Source organism: Mustela nigripes, chromosome 4 (genome assembly GCF_022355385.1).
Source record: "Mustela nigripes isolate SB6536 chromosome 4, MUSNIG.SB6536, whole genome shotgun sequence".
In the NCBI taxonomy this organism is placed as follows: Eukaryota; Metazoa; Chordata; class Mammalia; order Carnivora; family Mustelidae; genus Mustela; species Mustela nigripes.
In genome coordinates, this window is record NC_081560.1 from 117,281,441 (window position 1) to 117,304,033 (window position 22,593).

Sequence of the window (22,593 nt, forward strand, 5' to 3'; positions counted from 1 at the left end):
ATGAAAATTAAAAAACCCAGTTGCTTTTCTTTGCAAGAATTCCAAAGACACTTGTTTCCCAAAACAGGAGAGCTTTTCTAATTCCTTTTGGCATTTGCTTATGGCCTGAGCATTTGTCTGAACACGTGGATAAACCCATCTCAGGTATTGAGAAGAATTTATTTACGCAGAACTTTTTGGCTAGTTCAGGATGCCTCTGAGGAAGCTTAGATGGGCGGTAAGCTGGGCAATCTTACGTCAAACCACAACACTTTGATCTTAATTCCTGCCCAAGTGCTCTTGATATTTGGCTCATTTCCTTCATTCCTGAACCCGGTGGCTTGTTTATTTCTGTCAGATTAAAACCAAAAGTAACCACCAGAATCCTTACCATTTCAGTAAAAGTGGGGTTTTATATATTACAGTTGATTCCTTCTATAGTTAGGATGCTAAGTGACAATGGGGCTGCCTCCTTTAATCCTTCCTTCCACACGCAGCCATCTAGAATCCAGTCACCAATCTCCATGACGGGCAACAGTGGGCTGAAGCTCTCCTGTAGGGTGTGAGGCAGATCTGGCAGTTACTGCGTTTTCACACCACTCGGAACATCCCTCAGTACAGTGCCAGGTCCACAGCCACTGTGGACTGTTTCATTTAACTCTGTACTCACATGGAGACCCCACAAGATACTGCACACAGTCCCTATCCCTTGACTCTGAATGGTGAAGCTGTGGACGAAAGGCATCAGAATCTTCCATCTCTTACCTCAGTTCTCTATTCTATCATCTCAACCACTTCCTGTTCTTCTCTCTCAATAACCTTCTTCTGTTTTTATTATTTTCAGGCCACATGAAAAAACATGGCTGACACTGCTACCCAAATGGCTATGGTACAGGTCCGACATCCCCAGATTTAGCTTTCCAGGGAAGCAAGTCTGTGTCCTCTTAACAAAAAAAAAAATTTCTTAAGGTTTTATTTGTTTATGAGAGAAAGAGAGAGTGAATGAGCCTGAGTCAGGGGAAAAGGCAGAGGGATAAGCAAACTCCCAGCTAAGCAGGGAGCTTGATGCAGGGCTCAATCTGAGGACCCCAGGATCATGACCAAAAGCAAACGCTTAATAGACTGAGCCACCCAGGTGCCCTTCCTCTTAACAAATTCCAAGCTGATGGGAGAAGAGAGGTATTTATCCATCATAGGAAGGCTCATTTCTGGTATGGCATGGCCCACAGACGAGAAAAAGAGGTGTATGCAGGAGTTGTTGTCCTAAGGACAGTGGCCACATTTGAGCAACAGGGAGACTCAGGGAAGTGGATCTTGGGCTTTGTCCTTAGCCAGATGTATCAGCCGGTCAGCTGAGGAAAGATGTTCAGGAGGGAAGGCTTGGCCAAACATTTCTGGTCTCTGAGTTACCATCAGAATATTTTGGGAAGAAACAGCAAAAAGGAATAAAATGCATGACACAAATAGTTTGAAGATGCTAAATAAGGCACAAATTAAAACTATGATTAATAGCACAAAAATTTGTAATCCTGAGTCCAATAGGAAGTCAGCTTAAAATAAACTAAAATCACAACATTGTGATGTAAAATGTGGATGTCTCTTTAAGGATTTAACTCATCTGAGGAATTTAAGGGTTCTGCTTCTACCTGTGAAGAAGTGTTTATCCTCGTACATGAAGTGTTAGCAATGGCACAGACCCTTACCTGAGCTATAGATAAATGCTATTCTATCATCAAGGATCACTTGGGCTAGGGAATCTAAAGATTTTCACTGGGTCTTAATGATTCAGGCAGTGGAGTGAGCTCTTTGGTTAACAGCTCTTGTGATGTTTTTCATCAGAACTTTTTTTGTTTGTTTGTTTGTTTGTTTTAAAATGTGATTTTTTTCAGTGTAACAGTATTTGTTGTTTTTGCACCACACCCAGTGCTCCATGCAATCTGTGCCCTCTATAAAACCCACCACCTGGTTCCCCCAACCTCCCACCCCCCACCCCTTCAAAACCCTCAGATTGTTTTTCAGAGTCCATAGTCTCTCATGGTTCACCTCCCCTTCCAATTTCCCCCAACTCCCTTCTCCTCTCAGAACTTCTAAGTCAGCCCTGTCTACAGCAAGCCATGAATTTATGATCCCGAGGTATAGGTTAAACTGATCTCCAGAATATCTGGAAGTAAGGTCACAGCCTTGGCTATGACCACAGCTGTTGTCTTCATATTCAAAAAGTTCCTCATCAGGGTAACCATCTATTATTGATAGAGTTCTTTTCTTTCTTAAGTGAGATTCAGGATTAGTGGTTGTAACCATTTTGAGAAAGTTAAAGAGGATGTTAAATGCCAAACACACACACACACACACACACACACACCAAACAAAAAAAAAAACAGGAAAAACACATGCCACCAAGGCCTTCTAATTATCAGACATTCATAAACCCAAAACTGATGCTCATATCTACAAACAAAAATATAGCCCTTGGGTGCATACATCAAACCAGTCTAGAGTCATTAACAGGCAATGAAGGGAGCTGAGCTCAAGCCAAGGGTCAGTTTGGGGGAGTGGCCCACAAGCTTCATTGGGCTGGCAAGTTTAGGGATGGGCAGCCATGGGAGAAAGGTTGGATATACGTAAAGATAGGGAGGGAAAAACAATAGGCATATAGATACCTTTAAGATTTAATTACCACCAGTGAAGAAGTCCTACTGAGTATAAAACAGCAAAAATCATAAAAATTCCTATACAAAGAAACAATAATCTCAAGATCCTGGTGAGAGTAGGAACTCCCATTAAAGTGTGTCAGTTATGAAAGAGTTATTGTACTGGTTTGGTCCTGACTCTTGGGAGAGTATATTCAGATGTCATCTGCTTCTTTTTCTAGGATGTGGTCAGTTTGAGGTTTTCTTTTCTTTTTTTAAATTTTGTTTATTTATTTGACAGAGAGAGATCACAAGCAGGAAGAGAGGCAGACAGAGAGAAGGGGAAGCAAGCTCCCTGCTGAGCAGAGAGCCCGATGCGGGGCTCGATCCCAGGACCCTGAGATCATGACCTGAGCCCAAGGCAGAGGCTTTAACCCACTGAGCCACCCAGGCACCCCAGCTTGAGGTTTTCAATTGATTTGATCATCCAGTTGGATGTTGGAGCCTTTTTAGAATGAGAAACATGAATCCATGAGTCAGTGCCTTCTAATTTTGTGCCGCTAGATGAAGTCTTTGCGGAGATGTCTTCTCCAATAAACCACATCTCCAGATTGGAGGCTATGATGGTCAATGTCTTCATCTCCAAGGGGAGCAATGTGGAAAGGCTAAGAATTCTAAGAGTTAAAAATTCTAATTAATATATGTAAAAATCCTACCAAAGTAGGATTATCCTCTATGGATTTGATTAAGCTTTTGTAAATTGAAGCATATCCCCTTTTTTAAGGGATATAAGCTGTGGATTAAAGGAAGCAAGGCAAGCTACATCGAATGTCCTGCTACAAGAATAGTCTCTCAGTTAGCTGCCGTCAGAATGTTAGGAAATGGGGCACCTGGGTGGCTCAGTGGGTTAAAGCTTCTGCCTTCAGCTCAGTTCATGACCTCAGGGTCCTGGGATTGAGCCTGCATCAGGCTTGTGATCTCTGACTGTCAAATAAATAAAAAAATCTTTAAAAAAAAAAGAATGTTAGGAATTTCATATAATTTTTTTTGGAACATTACGTTAACATACTCCATGCAAATATAACATAAAGAAGGCTTAGCACTACTATTTTCTTTTTTCAAAGTAGGCTCCACACTGGGCTTGAATTCCTGACCCTAAGATCAAGACCTGAGCTGAGATCAAGAATCAGATGCTTAACCAGAGCCACTCAGGTGCCGAGGACTACTTTTTGACAATGCTTCCCATGTAATTTAACATATCAGATAAGAGTAATTGATTTAATAGATCATTGTCATGCTCCAGGGACCCTCTTCGAAAAAACATCCCAAGGGGAGCCTGGGTGGCTCAGTTGGCTAAGCTGCTACCTTTGGCAGCCGTCGTGAACCCAGGGTCCTGGAATTGAGCCCTGCACGGGGCTCCCTGCTGAGCAGAGAGCCTGCTTCTCGCTCTCCCTCTGCCAGCTGTTCTGCCTACTTGTGCTCTCTATCAAATAAATAAATAAATAAAATCTTTTAAAAAAATCCCAGGGGCACCTGGGTGGCTCAGTGGGTTAAAGCCTCTGTCTTCAGCTCAGGTCATGAACCCAGGGTCCTGGGATTGAGCCCTGCATCGGGCTCTCTGCACAGCGGGAAGCCTGCTTCCTCCTCCTCTCTCTGCCTGCCTCTCTGCCTACTTGTGATCTGTCTGTCAAATAAATAAAATATATATATATTTTTAAATCCCAAAGTTTCTTCCAGGCCAAAAAGACTTCATTTAGAATTTGATTTGGGGAGGTTTATAAAGAATATCAGAAGCTTTGGACACATGGCTAAATAGGTTCACAGAAAATTATGAGACGATACTTACTAATTCAACCAAAGTGACAAAAGGATTTCACGGACAATCTTGAAGAAGAAGAAGGAGCAGGGGAGGAGGAGGGGGTGTGGGGAGAAGAAAAGGAGGAAGGAGGAGGAGGAGGAAGAGGCGGAGGAGGAGGAAGAGGAGGAGGAGGAGATATAGTTACAAAAGCCTTACCTCTTTTTGAAGAGAGAAGACTTAAGTTTTTCTAAGTAATCAATGAGGTAATAAAGATGAAACCCAGAATCACTGCTTCCCAGGCAGATTATATTAGGGATAAAGAAACCTTTCTTACTAAGAACAGACCTACAGGGGGCGCTTGGGTGGCTCAGTTGGTTAAGTGTCCAATTTTTTATTTCAGCTCAGGTCATGATCTCAGGGTCTGAGATCAAGCCCCACACTGGTTGCTTGTGCTCAGCATGGAATCTGCTAGAGTCTCTCCTTCTTCCTCTCCCCCTCCCACCACTCACGTGTGTATGCATCCTCTCTCTCTCTCAAATAAACAAAGTCTTAAAAAAAAAAAAAAGAACAGACCTATAATCTAAGAAAATGTCATTCTTGGTAGTTTTATTTTTACATATATTAATTAGAATTTTTAACTCTTAGAATTCTTATTTCCTAGTGAAAACTAAGAAAGAATAATTCTGGCCTGGAAAATTTATAAACACATTTCATAACTTCTAGAAGTATAGTCCTCCTCATAAAACCTATTTATTGGGACGCCTGTGGCTCAGGGGGTTAAAGCCTCTGCCTTCGGCTTAGTTCATGATCCCAGGTTCCTGGGGATCGAGCCCCGCATTGGGCTCTCTGCTCAGCGGAGATCCTGCTTCCTCCTTCCCTCTGCCTGCCTCTCTGCCTGCTTGTGATCTCTGTCTGCCAAATAAAAACAAAAAAAAACCCTATTTATTAATAGGCCTAAATATATATAAAGTCTACACACACAATCTCTCTGTAAAAATTAAAAACCAAAAGAAAATAAACTTACATAGAGAGATTATATATAAAGCAAAAATTAAAAAGCCAAAAGCAAATACATTTATGCTCAATGTCTTAATGTATTATCCTATTAAGAAATGACTTATGGGCTCTCTGCTCAGCAGGGAACCTCCTCCCCCCCCTTCTCTCTCTGCCTGCCTCTCTGCCTACTGTGATCTCTTGTCTGTCAAATCAATAAACAAAATCTTTAAAAAAAAAAAAAAGAAATGACTTAAATATTTAAAGATTACATCACCTAATTTAACTTAGCAAAACTCTAAGGTTTTAAGTTACCAAAAAAGACTTGGGGACACTATTTCTGAAGACATTACTATTGTTGGGAGATTAATTTATAAACTTTATCTTACATCTATTTAATTCACTTGTTCTTAATAATTATGTTTAGATGAGTCATGAACATTTCACAAGACATTAAACAGCTGTTATCTCCAACATATCTTTCTTGCTGACAAATTCTGTAACAGAGGTAATATGACCTTGTATGATTAGTAAACCCAGGTAGAAGTTGTTGTTTATCTGTATTACATCTAATGCTGGTAACTCTGAAAACATGCCTCTTTTAATTAAATTCAGTTAGTTTTTATTCATTAAAGATTTACCATAGGGAGACCTGGGCGGCTCAGCCATTTAAGTGTCTGACTTTGGCCTAGGTTCCCCCATTCTGTGCTCTCTCTCTCTCTCAAATAAATAAAATCTTAAAAAAAAAAAAAAAAAGATGAACCTTAGGGCACATGAACTTGAGAATTATTTGGATTAATTGCTATTATATTTTTGAGAGTTGTTACGAATACTAAATCTATATAAGCACTCGATATTCTTTTTTTAAAGATTTTATTTTTATTTATTTGACAAACAGAGATCACAAGTAGGCAGAGAGGCAGGCAGCGGGCGGCGGGGGGGGGGGGAAGGCTCCCTGCTGAGCAGAGACACCGGGCCCCCCCCATGCAGGGCTCAATTCCAGGACCCTGAGATCATGACCTGAACCGAAGGCAGAGGCTTAACTTACTGAGCCACCAAGGCTCCCCTTAAAATTCTTTTTTAAAAAGATTTATTCATTTGTTTGTTTTAGAGAATGAGAGAGCAGGAGCAGGAGGGGCAGAGGAAGGAAAGAGAATCTCAAGCCGACTTGAGATTCGATGCCCATGGAGCCGGACGTGGGGCTCGATCTCACCACTCTGAGATCACAACCTGAGCCCAAACCAAGAGCTGTATGCTTACCCAACTGCACCACCAGGTGTCCTAGCATCTTTTATTGTATAAGCCAATTAATCAGAGCCACAGGCACCTAGAGAACTTGACAGAACTGGACGGGGCTCCTGCCAGCTCTGAGAGTCAGGTCTGAGAAAAAGAACACTTTAGACCACCAACCTGGAGAGCATTAAGGTCTAGTGTGTTCTGTTTGAAGTCTCAAGATGCTAGCACAGACATTCTCCCTGTTCCAATGAACAAGGACACAGGCCATGACTGTCCCTGGCCATTCTTTGGAAGGGTATGCAAGACAAACGCAGAGTAGAATTAGTGAAACAAAACCTCTTGGATAAGTGCAGCAAGTCTGGGGTGAGACTCCAGTTTGGAGATATATACACAGAATTTTATACTATGAAAGGGACACTTTCTTTCCAGATGAGCCACCAGAGGCACAGATCTGGGGCATGAGAACTTGGCAAGTTTGCAGAAGCTGATGTGCACAGGCATCCCCGGCTCTGGGCTCCGTGGACTCTACATGCCTGGCATCACCCCCTGCCCACTCCCCAACAAGGCCATGTGGAGCCTGAAAGAGGAATTGGGGTTATCAGTGAAACTGCTTTCACCAGCCTCTTCTCAATCCGGTTTTTCAAACAGAACAAAGAAAGCAATCCTTGTTTCATTTTCCCCAAGCAGGAACTCTGCTAACTAGTTTCAGTTTCCACTTTCAGTTCTTATCTTGGTTTCCAGTTTAATTTGGTAACAACACGCCCACAGTTGACACCATTAACTGTCTATCTGATAGAACCCTGTGTTGGGACTGAGTGCAGAACATCCTCAAGACTCGCCGGAATCTCAGAAGAGCCCATCAGCTCAGCAGAACACTGCAGAACCGTTGTCTGATTCATCACAGCCATGAGGTAAGGATTTCTCTGCTTCCCCACCTTTCAGTCTAAAGTTTTAGAAAAAATTTCATCAAAACCATCTCAAAAGACTTTGTTTCAGTAATGTTAAGTTTCCCTGGTCTTCTATCTGAGCATCTGCTTGTGGACTGAGTGTTCGCTAATTCAGGCAAACTCTTTTTTCCTTTGTTCCTTTGTGTTAGCATCAAGCTTACCTCATAATAAAGCCCAAAGAAGCAGAGGGATGCAGGAATAGAGTTTTTTAGGAAGGGAGAAAATGACCCCCAATCTCCGAAATTCTTTTTCCTAAACTCAGTACCATCTGACCTAGGGAAGGAAGGGACATTTGGTCTGGAAAAAGACAGTGCTTTCTGCTGGCTCATCACTGTGGGGGAAGAGTGGGACCCACACAGCTCTATGAGCCACAGTCCTGGGTTCTCTCAGATTCTTGAGGAAAATGCTGTGGGCATGGGGTCGCAGAAGCTCACAGCCTAGAGAAAAAGATCTTTCTCACTGTACTGCTGGGTTCCCATAGCAGGTCTTCTCAATCTGACTGGATTTAAGATGAGCAGATTACGTCTCCCCTAGGGAAGCCAGTGCTCCTCAGAGCCCTGATATCCTCCGGGCCACAGGGCTTGACCAGAGTTGCATGCTTGGGAACATCCACATCTCCCGTAGCTAAAGGCCCTCATGTGGGAATTGCTATGTTGTCCAAACTGAATCTTGATTTAAATCATCTTTAATATTAACAGACTAAAGAATTTTAAATAATATCGACTTGCAAATTTCCCCTCAGTGCTCCGGTGGACAAAATTTGAAGTGATGGAAGTTCCACAAAGTGCATAATTACAAGCCTATGATCAACCCTCCTCCCTGGTCCATAGACAGATAGAGGGGGTTATCACTGATAAAGGAAATAATAATAATGATGATAATATAGAAATAGCTATCGCTTCCTTGATGCTTATTAAGTACCAGCCTGGCTTCTGAAAGTATTATGCAAACTATTATATTTAATCCTCAACAGACAGCCATGAGGCAGGTACTCAGATCATACTGATTTTGCAATAATGAATCTCAGACTTAGAAACATTAAAGATCACACAGATAACAAATGATAGAGCTGAGACAGGAACCAGAATTTCTAGTCAGTGATACCTTATTTAACCTTTAAACCAATGTTTCTTTTTTTTTTTTTAGATTTGTTTATTTATTTTAGAGAAGTGGGGGAGGGGCAGAGGCAAAGAGAGAATCTCAAGCAGACTCCATGCTGAGTGCAGAGCCCAGCCCAGAGCTCCATCCCAGGACCCTGAGATCATGACCTGAGCTGAAGATGCAGATGCTTAACTAACTGAGCCACACAGGTGCCCCTAAACCAGTATTTCTTTAAGTGTACCAGTGGGGGAGGTGCATGAGATCATTTCAGACTGCATACTTATCAGTTTTTATGTTTTAGTGCTTTTGTGTTTATTTCAACACGTACTAGAGAAAAATATGTATATATCACTTGTAGAATTTCTCTTGGGTGAGTAGCATGATTTTTTTATTGTGATAACATATATGTATGGTAAAATTAGCCACTGTCACTTATTTTCAAGTGTATGATTTTGTGGCATTTAGTACCTTCACGACATTGTCCAACCATCACCAGTATCGCCTTCAAGAATATTTTCATGGCTCTGAGGAGAAACTCCACACCCCTTAAGGAGTCGATTTCCACTCATCCTTCGCTCTAGGCTCTTGCAACCATTAATCTGCTTTCACTCTTTGGATTTGTCTACTGTGGATATGTCATATCAATGGACGCATGCAAGAAGTGGCTTTCTGAGGCTGCCTTATTTCACTCAGCATAATGTCTTCAAGGTTCACCCATGTTGTAGCAGGTGTGAGAATGACCTTTTCCATGTTCAGGCTGAACAATATTCCACTGTATATAGACTCCATTCATTCCTTGATGGCATTTAGGTTGCTCCCACGTTTTGACTGTTGTGAACAATGCTGCTATGAATGTAAGCATGCCAATACCTGTTCAAGTCTCTGTTTTCACTTGTTTTGGGTATACCCCAAAGTGGCACTGCTGACTCATATGACAAATCTAATTTTTTGAAGAGTCATCACCATTTTCCACAGCAACTGCCCCATTTTATATTCCCAGAATTAATGCACAACAGTTCTAATTTTTCCACATCCTCATCAACACTCACTTTTTTCTCTTTTGCTGATAGTAGTCATCCTAATGGATGTGAAGTGGTATCTCATTTTACTTTTTTTTAAAAAAAGATTTATTTTTTAAAAAGATTTTATTTATTTATTTGATGGCTAGAGATCACAAGTAGGCAGAGAAGCAGGCAGAGAGAGAGGAAGAAGCAGGCTCCCTGCTGATCAGAGAGCCTGATGTGGGGCTCCATCCTAGGACCCTGAGATCATGACCTGAGCGGCAAAGGCTTAACCCACTGAGCCACCCAGGCGCCCCCTCATTTTACTTTTAATTTGCATTTCTTTCATGTGTTTAAGGCAACCTGTTTATCTTCTTTGGAGAAATCTTCATTCCTTTGCCCATTTTTTAGTCAGTTGTTGTTTATTCTTGTTAGAGATTTATTTGAGAGAGAGAGAAAAAGCATGAATAGGGGGAGGGGTAGAAAGAGAGGAAGAGAGAGAATCTCAAGCAGACTCCCCAAAGAGCGGGGAGTCCAATGGGGGATTCAATCCCAGTACCCTGAGATCATGACCTGAGCCAAAATCAGGAGTCAGATGCTTAACCAACTAGGCAACTCAGGCACCCCTGTTGTTTGGTTTTTTTGTCGTTGAGTTACAAGAGTTGTTTATGTAGTCTGGATATTAATCTCTTATCAGATATATGATTTGCAAATAATCTCTCCCATTTTGTGGGTTGTCTTTTCATTCTGTCAGTAGTTCCCTTTGATATACAAACATTTCTAATTTTTATGAAATCCAATTTATCTCTGTTTCCTTGTGTTGCCTCTGCTTTTGCTGTCCTAACCAAGACAGCCAAATCCAACGTCATGAGGTTTTTTTCCTATTTTCTTCTAAGATTTTTGTAGTTTGGTCCATTTTGAGCTTAATGTTTTGTTTTGTTTTAGTATCTAGTATAAGGGTCCAACTTCATTCTTTTGAATGTGGCTATCCAGGTTTCCTGGCACTATTTGTTTTTTTGGGGGGGGAGTTGTTATTTTTTTTAAGATTTTATTTATTTGAGAGAGCAAACAAGCACAAGTCAGGGGAGGGGCAGGGAAAGGAGGGGAAGAAGAAGACTTCCTGCTGAGCAGGGAGCCGGATGGACCTAGGACCCTGAGATCATGACTTCAGCTGAAGGTAGATGCTTAACTGACTGACCCGCCCAAGTGCCCCCTGCAACCATTCGTTAAAACATCTTTCTCCATTAAATGGTCCTGGCACATGTATTAAAAACCATTTGGCCATTGTTATGGAATGAATTGTGTCCCTCTGGTCATATGTTGAAGGGTGGTTTTCATACGGGTGACCATCATATAGGTGGTCTCACGCCTACTGTGACTGTATTTAGAGATGGGGCCTGTGAGGAAGTACTAAGGGTAAACTGAGGTCATAAGGGCCCACCCTTATGGAAGAAGAGGAAGTGCACTCACTCTCTCTCAATCCATGCACCACAGAGGAAAAGTCATGTGGACACCAGTAAGAGCCCTTATCAGGAAACAAATCAGTAGGCACCTTGATTGGGGCCTCCCAGCCTCCAGAACTATAAGAAAATAAATATCTGTTGTTTAAGCCAGTCAGTCCGTGGTACTTCATTATGGTAGCCCTAGAAGACAAATGCAACCTTATACCCGAGTGTTTATGTCTGGGCTCTCTATCCTGTTTCACTGATCAATATGTCGTTCTTTATGCCCATACCCCCGTTTTGATTATTGTAGCTTTGTTGTAAGTTTTGTATGAGACCTCCAACTTTGTTCTTTTTCAAGATCATTTTGGTTCTTTGTGATCCCTTGAGATTCCATCTGAATTTTCAGATGGATTTTTCCATTTCTGCAAAAAACAAAGACAAAAAACCAAAAACAACAACAAAAAAAACAACACAAAACACCATTAGGATTTTGACGTGGATTGCACTGAGTCTGTGGATTGCTTTGGGTGGTATTGACATCTGAACAGTATTAAAGCTTCCCGGCCATGGACACAGGATGCTTCTTACTTTATTTGTGTCTTCCTTACCTTCTTTCAGCAGTGTTCTGTAGTTTCCAGTGTACAAAACTTCCACCTCTTTGGTTGACTTTATGCCTAAGTATTTAATTCTTTTTGATGCTATTATAAAAAAAATTGTTTTCTTACTTTGCTTCCTGGCTTGTTTATTGTTAACTCACAGAAACACAACTGATTTTTACATGTTGATCTTGCATGCTGCATTTCTGCCGAAATCATTTCTTAGTTCTAACAGGCTTTGTGTGAAATCATTAGGACGTTCTATGTACAAAATCATGTTATTTGTAAACAGAGATCATTTTACTTCTTCTTTTCCAACTTAGAATGTATTTTATTTCTTCTCTTGATTGACTGCTCTGGCAAGGACTTCCAGAACTACGTTGAAGAGAAGTGGCAAAAGTGAGCACCCTTGCCTTGTTCCTAATCTTAACAGAGAAGCTTTCAGTCTCTCACCATTGAGGGTGATGTTAGCTATGGAATTTCCTTTTTATGTTGAGGAAGTTTCCTTCTATTCTAGTTTGTTGAGTGTTTTTATCATTAAAGGGTGTTGTGATCCTGTTAAATGCCTTTTTTACATCAATTAGATGACCATATGGGTTTTTTTCCTTCATTTTGTTAATGTGGCATATTAAAATGAGTGATTTTCCTACATTGAATTATTCTTGAATTCCAGGAATAAATCCTACTTGGTCATGGTGTATAATCCTTTTCATATCCTGTTAAGTTCTGTATGCTAGTATTTTGTTGAGGGTTTGGCATTAATATTCACAAAGAAAATTGGTCTGTAGTTTAGTTTTGTGTTTTTGTCTTATTTGACCTTGGTATCTCTGTCATATTGGCTTCATAGAATTTATGAATTTGAAAGTGCAGTGTTTTTCCTCTTTCACTTTTTTGGGAGAATTTTAGAAGAATTGGTGTTAGTCTTTTTTTTTTTTTTTTTAAGGTTTTATTTATTTATTTGACAGACAGAGATCACAAGTAGGCAGAGAGGCAGGCAGAGAGAGAGAGAGAGAAGGAAGCAGACTCCCTGCTGAGCAGAGAGCCTGATTCGGGGCTCGATTCCAGGACCCTGGGATCATGACCTGAGCGGAAGGCAGAGGCTTTAACCCACTGAGCCACCCAGGAGCCCCGGTGTTAGTCTTTTTTTATGAGTCTTCCAACTCCTGGTTAAATCTCCATATGTGTCCTGCTGGACAAAGGCTTCCCCTGACAGGCCTCGTGAGAGACGGCTGCCTCCCTCACCCCAGACATTGCACAGCCAGTGAAGTGCAGTCTCTGAAGGGAGCTGAATCCAAAACGCACACAGGACCTCTCTGGCTCATCATATCTTCACATGTTTGCAGTTCCTAAGCTAGGACCCCTCATTCCGTAGTCTCTTTCTCTGAGGCCTTGGGTGGAGGTCCTCCTCCCATACCTCTGCTGAGACAACGTGACAGGAGGGTGGAGAGGGAAAACGGGAAGACATGTCTCCCCACTCTGACTCAGTATCCAAAACATGAGATGATGATCAGGTGACAATAGGTATGTGCCTCCATAAAATGTAAAAACTCTGCCAACAAAGAAAAATTCAGGACCAGATGGCTTCACTGGTGAATTCTACCACACTTTTGAAGTGTCAGGAGCAAGGTGGAGATACCAGATGTCAAGGGAGCTAACACGGATGGGCCCACATTTTTACCAAGTAAAAGGCCACTGTTTCGGACTTGAACTTGTTGAGCATCTTCTTCTCAATTCTCTTTCCCTGATGCTGAAGGCTGTTGGGCAGGGCTTGCCTGTGCAAGATGCTCTTGGCTGTCTTGTCCAAACACCAGCAGGATCAGTTCTGTATTGCAAGTCAGATCAATGCATCCCCACATCCCCCAATCCAACTCTACTGTTTGAAACCTTGGTTGGACCTCTATCCGGGAAGTCCATGTGTATCCTACAGAGAAAGAGTAAGAGGATGTGTCCTTTCCCTCACCTAACAAAAGAAATTGCCTTACCTACCGACCAAACAGAGAACACAGGGAAAGAACTCATGAACTTGAAGATAGAATGATAGAAATTATTCAATCTCATACTAACTTTAAGTAGCTGTGCAAACACCAAAAAGGATGAACCCAAAGACATCCAAGACATAATGCAGTGAAAATTTTGAAAACTAAAGACAAAATAATGGACAGAAATGATACCTTACCTTTGCGGGGGCGGAAATCCATAATTCTCATGCCAGCTAATTTCTCATTAGAAACCATGGAGTCTAGAAAAAAGAGGCACACCATTTTTCCAGTGCTGAAGGAAAGAAACTTCCAGCCCAGACTCCTATATCCAACAAAAATATCCTTCTAGAATGAAGATGAAATCAAGACATTCTCTGATGAGGGGCACCTGGTTGCCTTAGTCAGTGGAATGTGCAACTCTTGATCTCAGGGCTGTGAGTTCGAGTCCCACAAATCTCTGTCAGGTGCAGAGATTACTTAAAAATAAAATCTTTAAAAACAAAAAACATTCTCAGATGAAGGAAAACTAAAGGATGTCACCATAAGATTTACCCTAAAGGGATACGTAAAGGAAGTTCTTCTCCAATAAGCAAAAAAGAGGAAGTAAAAGGCATATAGCTCAGAAAGGAAAAATAAAACTGTCACTGTTTACAGATGCCATTATGGTCTACCTAGAAAATCCCATCTATAAAACAACTCCTAGAACTAATGACTGAGCCCATCAGGGTAGCAGAATGTAAGACTGATGTACAAAACCCAATTGTATTTAGGTATACCAGCAATGAATATGTGGAAATTGAAGTTAAAATAGAACAGAATTTTAGGTTGCTTAAAATAAATACTTAATTATAAATATAACATAAAATATATAGGATTTGAATGCCTAAAACTACAAAATACTTATGAAAGGAATCAAAGAAGGTCTAAATAAACAGAAATACAGCATAGAAGATTAGAAGACTCAACATACCAAAACTGTCAATTCTCCCTTAATTGATATAAAATTCCTATCAAAATTCCAACAATGGGTTGCCTGGGTATCTCAGTCAGTTAAGTGTCTGCCTTCAGCTCAGGTCATGATCCTGGGGTCCTGGGATCAAGCTGCAGTCAGGCTCCCTGCTCAGCGGGGAATCTGCTTGTCCCTCTCCCTCTGCCCCCACAGATGTTCTGTTGCACACACACACACACACACACACACACACACACACACACAATTTCTCTCTCTCCCCACCAAATAAATAAAGTCTTTTTAAAAAGAAATATTAAAAAATCTCTAGCAAGGTATTTTATAAATATAGACAATATAAATCTAAAATTTATATGGAAAGGCAAAGGAACTAGAATAATAGTTTTTAAGAAGAATAAAGTGAGAGGAATCACCCTACACAATTTTAAGACTCCAGTAAGTGAAATTATATGGTATTGGTGTAGGGATAAAAACATAGCTCAGGGAAACAGAATAAGGAACCCAGAAATAATCCCACATAATTTTTGCCAACTGACTTTTCACAAAGGTATAAAAGCAATTTAATGAAGAAAGAAGTTTTTTCAACAAATTGTGATTGGAACAACCAGATACCCATAGGCAGAAAATGAGTCATCAAATTAATCTTCATACATTATGCAAAAGTTAACTCAAAATGAATCATAGATACAATGTAAAAAGTGAACCTATAAAATGTGTAGAAGAAATCACAGGCAGGGCACCTGGGTGGCTCAGTCAGTTACATGTCTATCTTCGGCTCTGGTCATGATCTCAGGGTGTTGGGATGGAACCTCCTGTTGGGCTCCCTGCTCAGTGGGGAGTTGGCTGCTCCCACTACCTCTGCCACTCCCCCAACTCATGCTTGCTCATTCTCTCTTGCTACGAAATAAATAAAAATCTTTAAAATAAAAAAAAAATTAATAAATTTAAGGGACGCCTAAGTGGCTCCATTGGTAAGCATCTGCCTTCAGCTCCGGTCATGATCCCAGGGCCCTAGGATTCAGTCCTTTATAGGGCTCCTTGCTCAGCTGGGAGTCTGCTTCTCCCTCTTCTCTGCCACCGCCCCCCCGCTTGTGCTCTCCCCTCTCTGAAAAATAAATAAATAATATATTTTTAGAATTAATTAATTAAAAGAATAAGAAATCATAGGAGAGAATCTTCAGGACCCAGTGCTTGCTACAGAACTCCTGGACATGATACCAAGAGCATGATCCATGAGAGACCAAAAAAAAAAAAAAAAATCAATAAACTATAATTCATCAAAAGTAAAAACTTGGGTGCCTGGGTGGATCAGTCGTTAAGTGTCTGCCTTTAGCTCAGGTCATGATCCTGGGGTCCTGGGATCGAACCCTGCATTGGGCTCCCTACTCAGTGGAAAGCCTGCTTCTCCCTCCACCCCACTGCTTGTGTTCCCTGTCTCACTGTATCTCTGTCGAAAAAATAAAATCTTAAGGAAAAAAAGTAAAAACTATTGCTCTTCAAAAGACCTTATTAAAGGATAAAAAGACAAGCTACACCCCGAGAGAAAATATTTGAAAACCACACACCTCACAAAGGACTCATATCTAGAATCTATAAAGAATTCTTGAAACCTGACAATGAAAAAACAAACAATCCAAATAGAAAACAGGCAGAAGATATGAAGAGATATTTTGCCAAGGAGGATTTGTGGGTGATGAAGGAGCTCAGGAAGAGATTTTCAACAGCATTAGCCCTTAGGGAAGGGAAATTAAGCCCACAATGAGATATCCTATTAAGAGAGCTAAGAAGAAAACATTTTTAAATGAAAATTCCAAATGCTGTTAAGAATGCAGAGAACTGGATCCTTCATACATTCTAGTCAGAATGGAAAATGATATGGTCACTGTGGGAAATAGTTGGGCAGTTAAAAACATAAGCACATACTAACCATATAACCTATATGCCACTCCTGGGCATCTATCCCATGGAAATGAAAATGAATGTCCACACAAAAGTCTGTGCACAGCTCTTCACAGCACCTTGATTTGTAATAGGTCCCAAACCGAAAATTCTAGGATATTTCCTAGAATTCTAGGAAACATCCTAGAATAGATGCATAGGTAAACTAACTGTGGCATGCTCATGCCGCGGGATATCATTCCCCAATAAAAAGGAATGAACCATAGATAAGCTGAACAATGGATGGATGTCAGGGCATTATGATGAATGAAAAAAAAAAGTCAATCTCAAAATGTCACCTACTGTATCATTCCATGATATGACATTCTTGAAGTGACCAAATCATAAAGAAGAAAACAAGTGACCAGAGGCTAGGGATGTTTGGTGAGGAGAAGAGAGGGGAACAGGTGTGATTCTGAATAGTATAAGGGCAGCATTTGTGATGATAAAGTATTCTGCATCTTGACTGAGGTCGTGGTTCCATGGATTTACTCACGCGGTGAAATGATGCAGAACTGACAGATACTGTCTCACTGTCAGTCATCTTTGCTCTGGTACGATCATTCAGTAAGGTGCAATCTCCAGAAGAAACGGGGGGAAAGGCACGCCCGGACCTCTGTACTCTCTTTGCAAATATCAGCCAATCTATAATTATTTCCAAGTAATAAGTGCAGAGAAAGAGTTGGTTGAACAAATATCATCCCTCCTAGGTGGTCTTCATTTGTTGCAAAATCTACAGACTAAAGTCCTGAAGTGAATAACAGATATTGGGAAGGAAAGAACAGTGGGGGTGGTATTTGACCAGTCAAAGTGATGGCTTCGTTTCCATTACACTGAGCGCTCCTAAAGTTGCAAATAATTGTCCTCTATGTTTTCAGTGACAAATCCGAAGGGAATCTCCTTGAAGAGAGCCTGGTTCAGCTGAGATGTCACTTCACGTGGGAGTTGCTAGTGGAAGCCACCGAGCTGCCCGATTTAGAAAACAGGATCTTGGATGAGATTGATTTCCTGGACACCAGATACAACGCGGGGATCCACAACCTGCTGGCCTACGTGAAACACCTCAAGGGCCAGAACCAGGAAGCCCTGGGGAGCCTGCGGGAAGCCGAAGCCTTGATCCGGCAGGAACAGGCTGCCCAGTCAGAGGTGAGAAGCCTGGTCACGTGGGGCAACTACGCCTGGCTGCATCACCGCATGGGCAGGCCGCAGGAAGCCCAGGCTTACCTGGACAAGGTGGAGGACGTCTGCAAGAAGCTCGGGGCTTCCTCCCGCTACAGAGTGCAGTGTCCCCAGATGGACTGCGAGGAGGGGTGGGCCTTGCTGAAATGCGGAGGGAAGAACTATGAACGGGCCAAGGCCTGCTTTGAGAAGGCTCTGGCAGTGGACCCAGAGAACCCTGAATTCAGCACTGGGTATGCGATCTCTACCTACCGCCTAGACAGCTTTAACAAAGCAACACAGGTTAGCGAGGCGTTTTGTCTGCAGCCCCTGAGAGAGGCCATCAGGCTAAACCCAGAAGATGCGTATGTTAAGGCTCTCCTTGCCCTGAAGCTCCAGGACGTAGGCCAAGAAGCCGAAGGAGAAAAGTACATAGAAGAAGCACTAGGCAACACGTCCTCGCAGACCTACGTCTTCCGGTATGCGGCCAAGTTTTACCGAAGAAAAGGCTGTCTGGATAAAGCTCTCCGGCTCTTAAAAATGGCTCTGCGGGCCACCCCATCCTCTGCCTTCCTGCATCACCAGGTAGGGCTTTGCTACAGGGCACAGGTGATCGCAATCAAGAGAGCTGCCAACTGGCAGCCCAGGGGACAGGACAGAGAAAATGTTGACAGAATGGCAAGATTAGCCATATCTCATTTTCAGTTTGCTCTGGAACAAAAGCCCACGTTTGAAGTTGCTTACATACACCTGGCGGGCATGTACATAGAAGTCGGCGACTACGGGAGAGCGGAAGACACGTACCAAAAAGTGCTCTGCTTGAAATCACTCGAAGAAGAAAAACTGCAAGAGATCCATTTCCACTATGGTCAGTTTCAGGAATTTCAAAAGAAATGTGAGATCAATGCAATTATCCATTATCTGAAAGCAATAAAAATAGAGAAGGCATCACTGTTGAGGGATAAAAGTATCAATTCTTTGGAGAAATTGGCTTTAAGGAAACTTCGTAGAAATGCATCAGATGTAGAAAGCTTGAGCATTCTCGGGTTCGTCTATAAAGTCAAAGGAGAGATAAATAAGGCCCTGGAGTACTATGAGCGGGCCCTGCGGCTGGCGGCTGACTTTGGGAACTCTGAGACAGAACCCCTAGCCGTGGAAATGTGAACCTCGTTCACATTCTGTTTGACTTTTAGGTAACTCTAAACTTAAACTCTAAACTGTAGTCATTTTTTTCTGCTTGCTACTTTCAGAAACATATTAAGTAATTAAGTCATCTGCTATAGTGATAGAAGTTTTTAACATTTATACTCAAACCTTATAAAATATTGTTAGTAGTCAGTAGTGAGGAGTGAAACAGATATACACACATTTCTGTATGTGAGAGTGAGAGGAACCATTTCTCTGTTAATGTTATCTAGCAGAAAAGCAATTTTTTGAGTAGATTTGTAGCAAATATAGCAGTGGATTTATGTAAAATAAAATGTTTAATTCTTTCATTTTTATCAACAAATCATTGTCAGTGTTAGATACCAAATATGGTGATGTGGGGAAGGAAAAAAATCTTTTTACTCTACCTATCTTAGGTTCACTGGCCAGGACCCCACAGTGAGACTGGTAAGGACAGATGAACAAGAGAAAAACAGATTTATCAACACATGCATCTCACATATACATGGGAGCACCCAGCAATGAGTAACTCAAAGGGTGGTTTAAACCTGGACTTCCGGGGCACCTGGGTGGCTCAGTGGGTTCAGCCTCTGCCTTTGGCTCTGGTCATGATCTCAGGGTCCTAGGATCCAGCCCCGCATCGGGCTCTCTTCTCAGCAGGGAGCCTGCTTCCCCCGACCCACGCCCCCACCTCTCTGCCTGCTTGTGATCTCTCTCTCTGTTAAATAAATAAAATCTTAAAAACAAAACAAAACAAAACAAAAACCTGGACTTCCAGAGCATTCTAAGAAATGAACATTACATTTAGAGAAGGGATAAGGAAAAGGAAAAGAACCTTGAGTTTCTAGTGTGGCAAACTATAGAAAGGTAAATATATGGGGGAAATTAATGGAAAATAAGAGTTAGTTAATAAGGTCTGTTGTGTAGATTTCTCCAGTAGTGACTCTGCGCTGATAAAGGCCTAGGAGTTGTCTCAGGCAATCAACTTCTCTCTCCAGGTGGAGGGGTCGAGAGGGTAAGAGGACACCTGCACAAAGGCATGTACTGCTTTTAGGCAGATAGGGGATGGCAGAAAGTGTTCCTTACATCTGCTTCTTCTCAGTTGCCTTCCGTTGAAAATAATCCACATACCAAGTGCCTCAGTGGCTTAGTCCCTTAAGCATTTGCCTTGCCTCAGGTCATGGCTTCAGGTCCTGGGATTGGACCCACATCAGGCTCCCTGCTCAGCGGGGAGCCTGCTTCCCCCTCTCCCTCTGCCTCTCCTCCTGCTCATGTGCATGCGCATTCCCTCTCTCACTCTCAAATAAATAAAGAAAATCTTTAAAAATAGAAACAATAATCCATATGCTGACGGGGCCTATTTTAGGATGGCATATGCTGCTGTCCTTCAGTGAAGAAAGCAGACATTTTCCCAAACCTCCTGGAGTTCACAATCCAGACAGAGAAACAGTAAAACAAGTGCACAGTCAAGTCAAGGTCAATTTTCTCCATGAAGTTAATTTATTGCCAAATTGTTCCAAGCAGCTTCTCTTGTTTTATGCTTTTGTTTTTTTAAAAGATTTTATTTATTTATTTGACAGAGAGAAATCACAAGTAGACTGAGAGGCAGGCAGAGAGAGAGAGAGAGAGAGAGAGAGGGAAGCAGGCTCCCTGCTGAGCAGAGAGCCTGATCCCAGGACCATGAGATCATGACCTGAGCCGAAGGCAGCGGCTTAACCCACTGAGCCACCCAGGCGCCCCTGTTTTATGCTTTTTGAAGCACTATTTATTCAGTCATTTTCTGGTCTTGATCAAGAAATTGGAAAAGGATACTAAATGATTTGAGAGACCATCAGTAACAATCACCTTTGAGTACGACATTTAATGAAAGCGGTTGCACACCGAGCAGTATTTTTAAGAAGAAAAAAATAAGGAAACCACGTGATTTTTTTCATTCTTGTATTTATTTTGGGGGGAGGATATATTAATTTCACACTGCGGCTGTAACAAGTAAATAAAACTTGATGGCTTAAAATGACAGAAATGTATTGTCTTACAGTCCTGGAGGTCAGAAATTTGAAATGGGTTTTGTTGGACTGAAATCAAAAGTGTTGGCATGGCCATGCTGCCTCCTGAGGTTCTCAGGGACAAGTCCTCTTGTACCTTTTCCAACTATGAGAGGCTGCCTGCATTTCTTGCTGGGGACCCTGATCCACAGGAATACAAGTCCTCAAGGAATTCACAAACGGACTGCACAGGCCTTTGGATTTCTACCAGAATTCTATAGGAATTGAAGGGACAGAATTTTTATCATCGAAGGGCAGGCATCAGAGTTACAGAGGTGCAATATTCTCCACTCACTTGTAACTAAAACCAGAGATTTAGAAGAGCGAAAAAATGGCATCTTGTAGTGCCTATATATTTGGGGTAGGAGCCAGGTGGTGCTAAAAATGAGTTTGACCACTGCCAACTCTCCCAGACTGAGAAATACTCAGTGTAAAGAACTGTTGGATAATTGGCTGATTCTCGACTAGGCAACCCTTCCCAGGTATTGCTATCCATTGTTTGCTGCCCGAAAACAGAGCTCATTCATGCAAAATAAGTTTGGATTATGTGATGTGTTTATGTGAAGTGTGCTTGACAGTCTGCAGAGACCACAGTTATTAGAGTGTCTTTTAACTGAATACTATCTCTCTAACCCCTCCCTCCTTACCCTGGAGGAGGTCTCTGAACCCTCAGGGCTCTGTAGCTCTAACACGTGGAAGAGCCTGGATGCTTGTGGAGAAAAACAACAAGCAGCAAATCCAGAAAAACAGATGCTTTTTGGTATTGAAAACGTTATTGCCCAAATTACACATGACCATCTCCAGGCATTACCAAGAAGTCTCTAAATTGACAGCTGACTTCTAGGAGCTGGCTATTCCCACGGAAATGACTGGCAGAACCTCAGCTGCTGTGCTCATTTAGAGTTTCCAAAATTTCTCCAAGTGCCTAGGGAGTATCTTTCACATCCCCTAAATCACACCAAGCCACAGCTCCTGCTATTCACTACTGTGAAGGTGCCCTAGGCCAGATCTTTGCTACTGCTGTCTACACACCATGGCAAGCTTCAGTTCCTTGGGGACCCTCCCAGCCACCAATGTCTCCATTCTCCTGCTGCTGCTCGTGAGGGAACTGCATTGGGAATGGGGACCCCCACCCCGTAGCCTGCCCCAGCTTGAATGTCCCACCCTCACTCTGCATCCACACCTCTGTGGCTTATCCTCAGCCACACCAAATGTGCTAATAGCCACCTCCACTCCGGAGTCCCAACAGGCCTTCTCTGACATTCCCTGGATGTCCACGCCTTCACCCAGGCCTCTTCTTGAACTCCATCTCCAGCGGCTCTTCATCTGTGGTGAGCTCTTCCTCTCCTACCTGAAATCCAGCTCTCTCTCTCTCTCAAGCTGTGTTGCGAGGATAAATTCAAATGAAGTCAAACAAACACATGAGGGTGTTATTTATGGGATTGATTCTCAAGGAGGGAGGTGTGAGGGGAGAAGAGAAAGCTGCCTTGGGGCGGGGCGGGGCCGTTGCTTTTGGCAACTTACGATTTTGACTGTTGCACCTGCAGGGTGCTACTAGCATCTGGTGGGCACGTGGAAGGATGCTGCTCCCATAGCTCACGATGCTGGGCAGC

At 42.2% G+C, this 22,593-nt stretch overlaps 1 protein-coding gene and 1 long non-coding RNA gene across 2 annotated transcripts; one reads left to right on the top strand and one right to left on the bottom strand.

Annotated features, from left to right (window-relative positions):
* Positions 1-7,456: 7,456 nt before the first annotated feature.
* Positions 7,457-19,264, top strand: LOC132016212 (interferon-induced protein with tetratricopeptide repeats 1-like). Its single transcript, XM_059397402.1, has 2 exons — positions 7,457-7,547; positions 17,489-19,264. Exons 1-2 carry the CDS (start codon positions 7,543-7,545, stop codon positions 18,930-18,932), a joined length of 1,449 nt encoding a protein of 482 aa, XP_059253385.1. The 5' UTR covers positions 7,457-7,542; the 3' UTR covers positions 18,933-19,264.
* LOC132016215 (uncharacterized) lies at positions 12,279-17,481 on the bottom strand. The gene is made up of 3 exons (XR_009403916.1): positions 17,107-17,481; positions 13,903-13,965; positions 12,279-13,647 (listed from the first exon to the last, which is right to left on the bottom strand). It is a non-coding gene; the product is annotated as an uncharacterized LOC132016215 (long non-coding RNA).
* Positions 19,265-22,593: the final 3,329 nt, after the last annotated feature.